Source organism: Hibiscus syriacus, unplaced genomic scaffold, assembly GCF_006381635.1.
Source record: "Hibiscus syriacus cultivar Baekdansim isolate YM2019G1 unplaced genomic scaffold, ASM638163v2 tig00110864_pilon, whole genome shotgun sequence".
In the NCBI taxonomy this organism is placed as follows: domain Eukaryota; kingdom Viridiplantae; phylum Streptophyta; class Magnoliopsida; order Malvales; family Malvaceae; genus Hibiscus; species Hibiscus syriacus.
The window spans coordinates 194,995-206,889 of NW_024062893.1; the positions used below are offsets into that span (position 1 = coordinate 194,995).

The 11,895-nt window shown below is 35.1% G+C and overlaps 1 protein-coding gene across 1 annotated transcript; it reads left to right on the plus strand.

Annotated features, from left to right (window-relative positions):
• The first annotated feature begins 4,241 nt into the window (after positions 1-4,241).
• Positions 4,242-5,058, plus strand: LOC120143811 (ras-related protein Rab11C-like). Its single transcript, XM_039158041.1, has 2 exons — positions 4,242-4,430; positions 4,573-5,058. Exons 1-2 carry the CDS (start codon positions 4,266-4,268, stop codon positions 5,056-5,058), a joined length of 651 nt encoding a protein of 216 aa, XP_039013972.1. The 5' UTR covers positions 4,242-4,265.
• The last annotated feature ends 6,837 nt before the right edge of the window (positions 5,059-11,895 follow it).

Genomic DNA, 11,895 nt, shown 5'->3' on the forward strand with positions numbered 1-11,895 from the left:
TTTTGGACAAATCTAATTTTGTAGGTAGTTTAGAACCTTCACTGGCCATAAGATTGTCCCCATACCTAGCTTGTATAAATTTGGACCATAGTGAATCTCTGTAACTCTCTCGAGCCCCTTGGAAGACATTGCAACTTTAAGAATCCTCTAATGAATAATTGAATAATTCAGGGATCAATACCTACTAATATCATGCCCTGTTTATGTAATGAGAATGAAAATGCAAGGCAAAAGACAAACTAGAAATTAAGTTAGTATATTTTGTAAAAATGAACCGTACATGTGACTATTTTGTAAAATCATACTGAAAGTGGGAGGACCTAAATACAATTTTACCCAAAGCCTCGATGACCTAAAAATAAATAGCCCAAAACCCAACATATATAAGCCTAATTATAACCCTAAACTAACCTTAAAATATGAGAGAGTTCCCTCAACTCTCTTAAACCTTCCCCGACCTCCTCTTCTCCTTGCTTTGACCATCGTTCGTGGTGGTCGAGAAAGCTAAATGCTCCCCGAAATAGACCGAAATGAACCTAAAACCCTCGATTCACCCTTATCCATTCAAAACAAAGCCCTAAACTCCCTAAGAAAACCTCAAAAGTTCCCCAAGCTTCTTTGTTCTTCTCTCTCTGATGAAACCCAACAACCCATTTTTTGAAACCCTCATGAATGAAACCTTAAACCTAACATACAAATCGTCAATCATCGGTGACGGTGCCTCACTCAGGCATATTCGACCTCCAGAGAAGGTTCGACTGCCTCAGGTAAAAAAAGGTTTGAGCTTTTTCTTTCGTATATGTATGTAAGATAAAAATGGAAAAATTACTACCTCTGAAAATATGGTATATTGATTGCTTCGAAAAAAATATCATTCCTTTATAATTTGTGTTGGTGGGTTTAAATACCAGACTACATATGAGGTTACAAACATCAAAACCTACCCAAAAAATACATGTTTCCTCTGATTTGTATGTTGATTCGCTCTTTTGTCCGTCTCTGCCACTATTGGGGCGCTCGAGTGACTTGGAAAAGGACCCCTGCTCACATCTTAGGGTTGTCGAGACGCGTGGAAATGTCACCATCTGGATTGGATCTAGAATCCATACGTGTATAATGCTTGTATGCATCTGCCGTTGGATCATTTGGTGATCGACGAGTCGTTGGATTGGTTCAGATCCAACGATAGTCCCTTGGCTGCACACGTCTCTTTGTTTAGAGTTACAAAACCCTCATCTGTTTTTGTAATATGGACCGTTGGATTGGTTCAAATCCAACGGCCAGGATATGGTTGCGTGATCTGATTTGATTAGGGTTATGATAAAACCCTACTTTGCTTGCAATCTGGGTTGTTGGGTTAGATCAAATCCAACGGTTGTCCTTCGGCTGTGCATGTTTGCTTTATCCCAGGGTTACAAACCTTAACCCATTCATGATCTCATCCGTTGGATTGTATCAAATACAAAGTATCTAGTGCTGCGGTGCTGGGAGAAATAATCTAAAACCCTAGTTTCCTTTGGGTTTTCACATGGGCCTTGCACGTGGGCTTGTATCTTTGGGCTGTTTTTTAATTAATTGTTGGACTTGATCTACTTGATGGATTGGACAAGGACTTCTGTTGGACTTAGACCGATTTGGACCTAACGACAACAATACAACTAATAAAAGTGAAATAAAATAAAATAAATATGAAAATAAAAATAAAAACAAAAACAAAAACAAAAACAAAATAAATTATAAACTATGTATATTATTTTTAAAAGTTTTCAAAACTATATAACTTAAAATTTTTCAAAATAGTTTTCAAACTTATATACTATTTTCAAAAGGTTTTCAAAAATATATTTTATAATATTTTTCAAAATAGTTTTCCCAAAATTATATTATTTTCAAAAGTTTTTCAAAACTATATAATGTATAATATTTTTTAAAATAGTTTTCAATCTTATACTATTTTCAAAAGGTTTCAAAAATATATATTATAATATTTGTCAAAAATAGTTTTCCAAAACTATATTATTTTCAAAAGGTTTTCAAAATTATATAATATATAATGTTTTTCAAAACATTTTTAAACAGTTTTCTAAAACTATATTATATATATATGTGTGTGTGTGTTTAAACCAAATAATGATTTATTTCCGAAGCTAATATGTTATATAATATATTTTCTAAAATTATTTATTTTACCTTTAAACTATATATATATATTAGAACTATAAAATAATAACAACATGAAATGAAATTTTTATCAGGATAAAAACATGTCTAAGTAAGGTTAGTGATCATTCGTGGGATTGGCTTTGTAAGCAATAACGAAGCCAGGATTGACATTTTATAGATAAATATAAATGGTGATAAAATAAGGTTAATGTCTCGTTATTAAGTCATTAATATGAAATTTCAAAATTAAAAGATTAGATTTATTTTGTCTAATTTTGAAATTATCGTATATCTAATTAGTATTTAATTTAAAAAGGGTTGATTTAATTTATCTAATTTTAAAATAAATAGGGACCTAAAAATATTTAAATTTAAAAATGTGAGTCAAAACTTTTTTTCAAGTTAATATTATATTACTTTCATTGAAAAATGGTTTAATAGAAAAATAAGTGTTTGAACTTTGCCTCGAAAAATATTTTAGTGCATAAAGAATTTTTCGCTAAAATTAGATGCCTAATGTTTTCATCGGAACTCTTTTAGGTGTTTGGACCATAACGCTGTTAAATTTGACCGTTAAATAACACGTGTCAAGCTCTGATAATTTTGATAATTTATTTTAAAAATTAAAAAAAAACCCAATCAGCCCCCCACTGCGTGCAGCGACCCCCTTCCCCTTTCTCCCTTCCATGGTCGTCAGCCGACAAGCTGTGACCGTCACCGCAACTGTCATTAGCATCAGCGTCGACCCTGATCAAATCCCTGTTGACTTTTTGTCGTAAGTTGTCACCATTTGCCGTGGAGAAGCGTTCAAAGGTTAATCGGATTTTAAGCAAACGTCGTTGTTTTTCATCGATTTCGACCGATCTTGACATTTGTAAGACACACCGCCACCACCATTCGAACCACCGTGCAATTTCGCTCAAAACCCATCCTCTTTGTCGATGATTTGGGTATTGAGGATTTTAGAAATTTAGAAGATTTGGGTAACAGTAAGGGAAAATATTGATCAATGGGTGGTCGATGATGGGTGGGTGACCGTTCGAAGATGACGATGGTGGCCCAAGATGGCCAGTGACGATTGGTAACAAGGTTGAAATGAGAGATTTTAGATTTTTAGAGTTTTTTTTTTATAATTTCAGTAAAAAAATTAGGTTTTTTATAAATAAATTAAGTTTTAAATTAAAAATAATAATATTTTTATTATAAAAATAATAAAAATTAAAAAATATAATGATAGGCACCTAAAAGTGTAACTGAGGAAACGATAGACACGTGAAAATTTCGTTAGGCACCAAAACATTTTTTGAGGTAAAATTCAAACATCTATTTTTTTAAGCCTTGAAAAAATAATTTTTATAAGCGATTTGTTGCAAAAGAAATGTATCTTCTAAACCATTTTGAAAACAAGAAAAACAGTGGTAATTTTATAAGTGGTTTATTGCGAAAGAAAGGCGTCTCTATGAATATGTTGTTGTAATTGTAATAGTTATTTTTATAATAAACCTATTTAATATACAATATAAATTAATCAATCAATAGTTGAATACATATTAAAAATAACATGAATCCACTCAAAATATAGCCTAGACCTATTAATATTGAAAAGTTGGGCAACCAAATACAAAAAAAAAAAAATCATATATGTAATTCAATCATTGATAAATATTAAACAAAACGTAAAAAAGGAAATTATTTTAAAATTGAAAGCAGACGAATTTAGGCTGATGAGATCCCAGTGAAAGACCGTTTTACGTGCCTTTTCCTACGTTATTCTGTTTTCTCTCTTTGGCTATGGAAAACCAATGTTTCCCTTTCTTTTCTTCTCCTTCTCACGAGCTTTTTCCCGCTCCATGCACCAACTTTCACCCAAACACAAACACCATTTCCCTTCATTAACCAAATCTTTATTTTCTATCATCATTTTATGGTTAGTTTATTTCATTAATTTCTTGTTTGCTTCTCAAGAAAAAAAAATGATAAACATTTTTATTAGAATTAAAAAATTGGGTTGTAGTTGTTAAGTCGGATTTTTTTGATATTATGAAAATTAAATCTTTGTTTTTTTCCCATTGTTAACAGGTTTTGGACTATCTTAAGTGTAAATGGCATATAAAGTGGATCATGAATATGATTATTTATTTAAGATTGTATTGATTGGAGATTCCGGTGTGGGAAAATCAAATATTCTTTCCAGATTTACAAGAAATGAATTTTATTTGGAGTCTAAATCTACCATCGGTGTTGAATTTGCAACAAGGACTCTTCAGGTAGGAGATAATTAATTTCAACCGTCTATTTACGCTCTTTCAACTATAGGTATATTCGTGTTAGATACAATATACATATTCGTGTGAGATACATCAAGTATTGGGACAATGTATTAGGAGCTGTTTCTTTGCAAAATTTCAGGTGGAAGGGAAGACGGTTAAGGCACAGATATGGGACACGGCAGGTCAAGAGAGGTATCGAGCCGTGACGAGTGCTTACTATAGAGGTGCAGTCGGGGCACTGTTGGTTTACGACATAACCAAAAGGCAAACCTTCGACAATGTCCTGAGATGGCTTCGCGAACTCCGAGACCATGCCGATTCGAACATCGTCATCATGATGATCGGGAACAAGTCGGACCTCAACCATCTTAGATCCGTCTCGACGGAGGATGCTCAAGCCTTGGCCGAGAGCGAAGGTCTGTCGTTCATGGAAACGTCGGCTTTGGAAGCCTACAACATCGAGAAAGCATTTCAGACGGTTCTGTTGGATATTTATGAGATAATAAGGAAAAAGGCATTGGCAGCACAAGAGGCAGCTTCCGCTACCGGTGTTCCTCAAGGCACAACCATTAACGTCAACAACATGTCGGATAATGGAACCAAGAAACGTTGTTGTTCAACCTAGAAAACGCTTTCTTCATTAATTTTTTGTTTTTTCAGACAAGGGTTTCAGGGATGTTGCAGTTGTGGGGTGCATGACAACTTTGGGACACATTACTTGAATCGAACATATATGTAGAGGGGTTCGTACTTAAGAAGCATGGATTAAGAATTTAAGAAGATGACAAAACGAGGATTCTAGCGGCAGTCTCATGTTTCAGTTTTGGGGATTCAGAAGAGGGTTTTACCAAAGGATTTGTAAGATGTAGAACTTGATTCTGTTTTCATTTCCCCCCCGGCAGTACTGATGCTGAATTTTTTCAACTTGCAGATTACAATAAATTTTGTTGTTAATCATATTCATGTAGTAAAACAACATTTGTTACTCCAAAATTTAACCCTTCAAATGAATATAATACATGTACCTTGTTTCTTTAAGATCATTAGGTTGCATGAAACAATATAGTATTCATGATATATACATGTGTGAAATATAGTGGTAAGAGAATAAACATTCGTTTGATTTTAGAAAATATACGTTATTTTCATTTTTATTTTCATAAAAAATAGAATACATTGAAAAATGTGTTTAGTTGTAAAATTGAAAAATGGTTTTTGAAAAATAAAAACAAAAATAAGTGAAATTTTGAAAACATAAAAAAATATTTTCAAAATTTTCATTAAAATTATTTTGAAAATTCAAAAAATAAGGAAATATTATATGGATAGATTTTTAACTTAAGTTACACATTTTTAAATCATTTTAACAATAATTTTTTGATTTAATGGTATCTGAAACAATCAAACTTTTGTTAAAAAAAATCAATATGGCCCCTAAACTTTTTTACACTCGATGTAATCCTTAAATTAATTTTTTAATAATTTAATTTTGAAGTATTTTTATATTTAATTTATTGAATATCTTAATAATTGTTTATATTTTATATTTTTATTTTTTAAAATTTAATAAGTTCTCGCACTTTCTAAAATAATTAATTAAGTTCATCTATCACATCATCGTCCATCAAGTACTGTCACAATAGTATCGTGAACTGTCACATTAATATTGTAGATTGCCATGTAAGTTTGTGAATTGTCATGTAAGAGTCGTGGCAGTCAACGTTTGGTTCTGTTGTTCAAAGGGTTAGATTAATTTTTTTTCTAAGTTTAACGATCACATTTGGTACAAAAAAAGTTCAGAGACTACACTAATTATTTTTCCCAAAAGTTTGTGGGTCTCCGTTACCACTAAACATATTTTTTATGTGTCGTAACCGTCTTTCGGTTGGGTCCCGGAATTGGGCTTCGACTTGAAAATGTGGATTGGAGTCGCCACCGACCACTTTAAAACGAATTTAGGTGGGCCGGACACCATCTTACCTGATCTGCGTTGTACCAGAAACGTATCGGGTTCGGGAGTCGGTTACGGTCAAGGAAGGATTAGCACCCTTGAACCGCCCTTTCGGTACCAATTAATTTGTCGGTTGTCTTTAATTGTGAAAATAAAAAAAAAAAATTAAATTATCCGATTCGAAGTACCTACCTTTGATCGAATGAAATTACCTTCAAAAGTCAAAATGTCAGATAGGAAATAATAAAGGAATATTAGATAAATCAAAATGAGAAAATAAAATAAAATATAAATTAAAAAAAAGCTAGATAAAAGAAGGGGGAAACGGTTTAAAAAAAATCTAAATTCTAAAGGAAATCAATAAACAAATGAATAAATGTATGATGAAAAGAACAAAAAAATTATGTTAATTTAAAATGAAACAAAAAAAATAATTGTTGCTTTGTTGGAATATAGTCATAAAGTAACATATACGTGGGAACCACTTAGTAGAAATTTACAGCATTGGATTCCATTTTCATTGAATTTCCTGAACAATACAATGCCAAAATCTGTTTACACGGCAAAAAATTTGACTTAAGGGAATTAAGATCACATTCCTAACAATAACAATAATACACAAAGTAATAACTAAAATTATTAATATAAATACGATGAAGTATGGAACGTATACATATATAATATACCATAATACTAATAAAATAAACAAAAAACGTAATATGTTAAATAATGTAAAAAATAAATAAAATAAAATTTAAAAGCTAAAACACTAATTGACTTTTAATAGGGGCTAAATTGAAAAGAAAAACAAATCAAATGGCCAAATTAAAAGAAAATCGGGTTTAAATTCAATTTTGGGATCAAAATAAAGGTACTGAAATATCAGAGGGACCAAAAGGGTAGTTTACCCTATTTTATTCAAAAACACGCGTATCCGCTTGTGTTATCGGGTCGGGTTGTGGGCTTTACTATAAAAGCCAATATATTTTTAAAACCTCATTTCTCTTCTTCTCCACGAGAGCACCCCTCCCCCTTCTTTATTTTGCTCTCATCTGTTCTTCATGCTGAAGAACAAAGGTGGCCGGTAATCATGAGGAACCCAGAACCCAGCCGCGCTCCGCCGTACGCTACCTCGCCAGCCGCCGTTCATCGGCGGCGAAATTGAAAAAGCTTTCATTTTTTCAAAAGATCCTTGTACCCTCGTTCTGAAAATCAACATATTTTTCCAAAATTCGCCTCGTAGGGGTGTAGATCCAAAAAAGAAGATTCGACCACCTCCCCCTCCGATCATCGGCGCAACCCACTTTTGGGTTATTCGGGTTCAAAAACAAAACAAGAATTGGAAGGCATACAACAATAACAACCGAATAAGGTAAAAGACAATCTTTCTTTTATTTCTCTGTCAAAAACTTTACAAATGCCCGTATTTCCTTTTAGGATTTTCTAGCATTTTCATGTGATATTGTCTGTAAAAAAAAACCTCTCCCCCTCATCTAAGTTACATGCAATATTTATACTGAAGAAAATATGCTATTTTTAGAGTCCTAACTACACTGGTCTTTGTTTTTTGCACGTTTCTTGATTTGGTTTGTTGCCGAGGAAACCGATATTGGGGATGTGGAACATGAGGGAAGCTTACGATGTTGGCTTGGATGAGATGCGTGAGTGGCAAGGAGTCCACGGTGAGTGGAGCGCGGCGCTGATGGATCTTGGAACTAGGGTTTTGAAAACCCTAGTTTTCTGCTATTTGGGTCACGGGTTTGGACCAGCTGGGCTACTGACTGGCATTTGGGCCACCCGTTGTTGGGCCTGTAAAATGTAAAATAATATGTATATATATGTGTATTATAAAATAAATACATAACTATATATATAATATAATAATTTTAATTGAATGGAAAATGTCAAAATTTGGTGTCTACAGCTGCCCCTCTTTGCTCATTATCGTGTAACGAAAATAGAGCAAAGATTAAAGACACAAATTTCGGTCATATCGAACATCCTCTGTCGTAGAGTTGAAATCCGATATTGAAACTGGTTTGTCAATATGAATCACGAAATGACTCCCTCGTCGTGAGGTTGAGTCAAAACTGGAAAATTCTGAGCATGAATCATTCGTCGTGAAGTTGAGCCTGAGAATTGGATATCCTTCGTCACGAAGTTGAGATCCAATGCAAGTTGCGTTGTTTCGAGGCCAATATCCTTCGATGTGATGTTGAAATTGACTCTGAAACTAGAAAGTGTGTTGACAGACACTCCTTCTTTGAGTTGAATATCCTTCGCCGTGAAGTTGAAATCCAATCTAAATATGGATGCTGCTTGTATGCACGATTCCCTTCGTCGTGAAGTTGAAACCGCGGGCGGCCGATTCGTTGTGAAGTTGAGTCTGGAATTGGATATCCTTCGTCGTGAAGTTGAAATCCAAGTAAGTAGCATTGTTCCAAGTCCAATATCCTCCGTCGTGAAGTTGAAATTGGCTCTGGAACCGGGAAATTGTTTGTGACAACCAGCTGTCCCTTCGTTGTGAAGTTGAACTTGTGTTGTCTCGAGTCCAACATCCTTCGTTGTGAAGTTGAAATTGATTCTGAATGAAATTTTGTTGACAAGCAGCGGTCCCTTCGTCGTGAAGTTGAACTTGCGTTGTCTGGAGTCCAATATCCTTCGTTGTGAAGTTGAAATTGGCTCTGAGATTGGGAAGTTGTTGTTGACAAGCAGCGGTCCCTTTGTCGTGAAGTTGAACTTGCGTTGTCTGGAGTCCAATATCCTTCGCTGTGAAGTTGAAATTGGCTCTGAAATTGGGAAAATTTGTTGACAACCAGCGGTCCCTTCGTCGTGAAGTTAAACATACGTTGTCTGGAGTCCAATATCCTTCGATGTGAAGTCGAAATTGGCTCTGAAATTGGGAAGTTGTTTATTGACAACCAGCGGTCCCTTCGTCGTGAAGTTGAACTTGCGTTGTCTGGAGTCCAATATCCTCCGTTGTGAAGTCGAAATTGGCTCTGAAATTGGGAAGTTGTTTATTGACAACCAGCGGTCCCTTCGTCGTGAAGTTGAACTTGCGTTGTCTGGAGTCCAATATCCTTCGTTGTGAAGTTGAAATTGATTCTGAATGAAATTTTGTTGACAAGCAGCGGTCCCTTCGTCGTGAAGTTGAACTTGCGTTGTCTGGAGTCCAATATCCTTCGTTGTGAAGTTGAAATTGGCTCTGAGATTGGGAAGTTGTTGTTGACAAGCAGCGGTCCCTTCGTCGTGAAGTTGAACTTGCGTTGTCTGGAGTCCAATACCCTTCGCTGTGAAGTTGAAATTGGCTCTGAAATTGGGAAAATTTGTTGACAACCAGCGGTCCCTTCGTCGTGAAGTTGAACATACGTTGTCTGGAGTCCAATATCCTTCGATGTGAAGTCGAAATTGGCTCTGAAATTGGGAAGTTGTTTATTGACAACCAGCGGTCCCTTCGTCGTGAAGTTGAACTTGCGTTGTCTGGAGTCCAATATCCTTCGTTGTGAAGTTGAAATTGGCTCTGAAATTGAGAAGTTGATTATTGACAACCAGCGGTCCCTTCGTCGTGAAGTTGAACTTGCGTTGTCTGGAGTCCAATATCCTTCGTTGTGAAGTTGAAATTGGCTCTGAAATTGAGAAGTTGGTTATTGACAACCAGCGGTCCCTTCGTCGTGAAGTTGAACTTGCGTTGTCTGGAGTCCAATATCCTTCGTTGTGAAGTTGAAATTGGCTCTGAAATTGAGAAGTTGGTTATTGACAACCAGCGGTCCCTTCGTCGTGAAGTTGAACTTGCGTTGTCTGGAGTCCAATATCCTTCGTTGTGAAGTTGAAATTGGCTCTAAAGGCTGTAACAAATCATGTATGCTGAAAATGATGGATATGATGCACCTAGGTATGTCTAAGATGCATGCAATCATGAATGAATTATGATTTATTTCTTGGATTGAAGTCCCGCGTCTTGCCTACCAATCTGGTTCATGGAATTGATCGTGCCCCATTATCTTCTCGAGCTTGGCTTTACAGACCTTTCAAATCTGAGACTACTCTGTTTGAAAAATATTTTTCTTTTTTTCTTGTTTTAGGAGAAAATGTTGTAAAATATTGTTGGCAATTGACTCAAATTGTAAACGTGAGTTCAAAGAATATCAAAGGAATCAAGAGCTTTTTTAATGCTTTTAGAGTCACAGTTCTTTGAAAAATGTTCAAATGGATGAGTTGGCCTTAGGTTGGCCTCCTTTCTAAGGTTTTGGTAACCCAAAATGTCATTTTTAAATATCGAAATATGCTTTGGCATTTCATTTGGGTGCGGACATAATGACGCAACTAGAATGACTAATTACTAGACATTTTATTTCTGTCCTCTGAAATCTTCCATTTGTTCAGGCTTTATAGGCTCCTCCAACAAAGGCAGTGCGAAAAATATCGGTCTAAAAAATGAAATTCTTGAGTGCTCGTGTGTAGTTGACTATAACAGGTGTTCCTTAACTCCCTTAGTTTAACATTACCGAAAATTTCTTACTCAGATAAATTTGATTTAATTTGTCGTTATCTGGCAAGCTGGATCCATAAAGCCGGGGCGTTTAACCAATTGCTTTAGAGGGACCACTTAACATTATAATCAGTTTTATCAAGTTCACTGAAGGGTTCATCTCATCACAGAGTTTTCAGCCTGACAAGAGCAGTGGAGCAAACACCGAATTGCCAAGTGTCCGAGCAATGTCATAGTTTGAACGTAATCTACTCATAAGACCAGGGCTTTCAAGTTTCCTCTATAACCAATTGCCTTAGTGGAATAGCTCAGCTTTACGGATTTAATTTCTTAAGATTGGCAAGAAGAACCTGTTATAGCCTAGGTGTTTTGTTGAAAGTCAAAAATTTCATCTTTAGAGTTCAATTTTCAAGCAACTGACCTAAACTGGATTCACCTACTCGACTCTTTCATTTGTAAAGATCATCATCGTTATTGAACGTCTTAAATAAAAAACATAGTAATTGTCATATGCAAATGATGCCCCATGTTGTCCGCACCTTATGAAAGGAAAAGGGTATATTGGTTAATTACAAGAGCAGGGTATGGTGTTTGAGGGTATATTCTGGATAAGGTCAAAGTCCCTTTTTTTAAAATCATGTTACTTTGTCAAAGATCCGTAACTTTGAACCATTAACAGAGTTTCTTAATTCAAATGATATTCAAAGAATTGCAAGTTTGCAAATGTGATTTATTGCTCGCCATTATTAAAGCAACATAAATTTATTTAAAAGTCCTTGCAAAAACTTGAGAAAAGAATGAAAAAACAAATCCAAACAGAATGGCTCAAATGATGAAATGATATGCCTCACTTGGATGCCCCTAAGTTGTTGAAGTAGATCCGATTCTTGTTACGTATTTTCTGTATGATTCTCTTGATGGTGGAGTAATTCTCGATAGTGCACCCTGGGACTCCGCTATGATTTTCGCAATGAGCGTTCTCATCATACTACCTGGGGTACGGGGCTTCATGGACACCACGT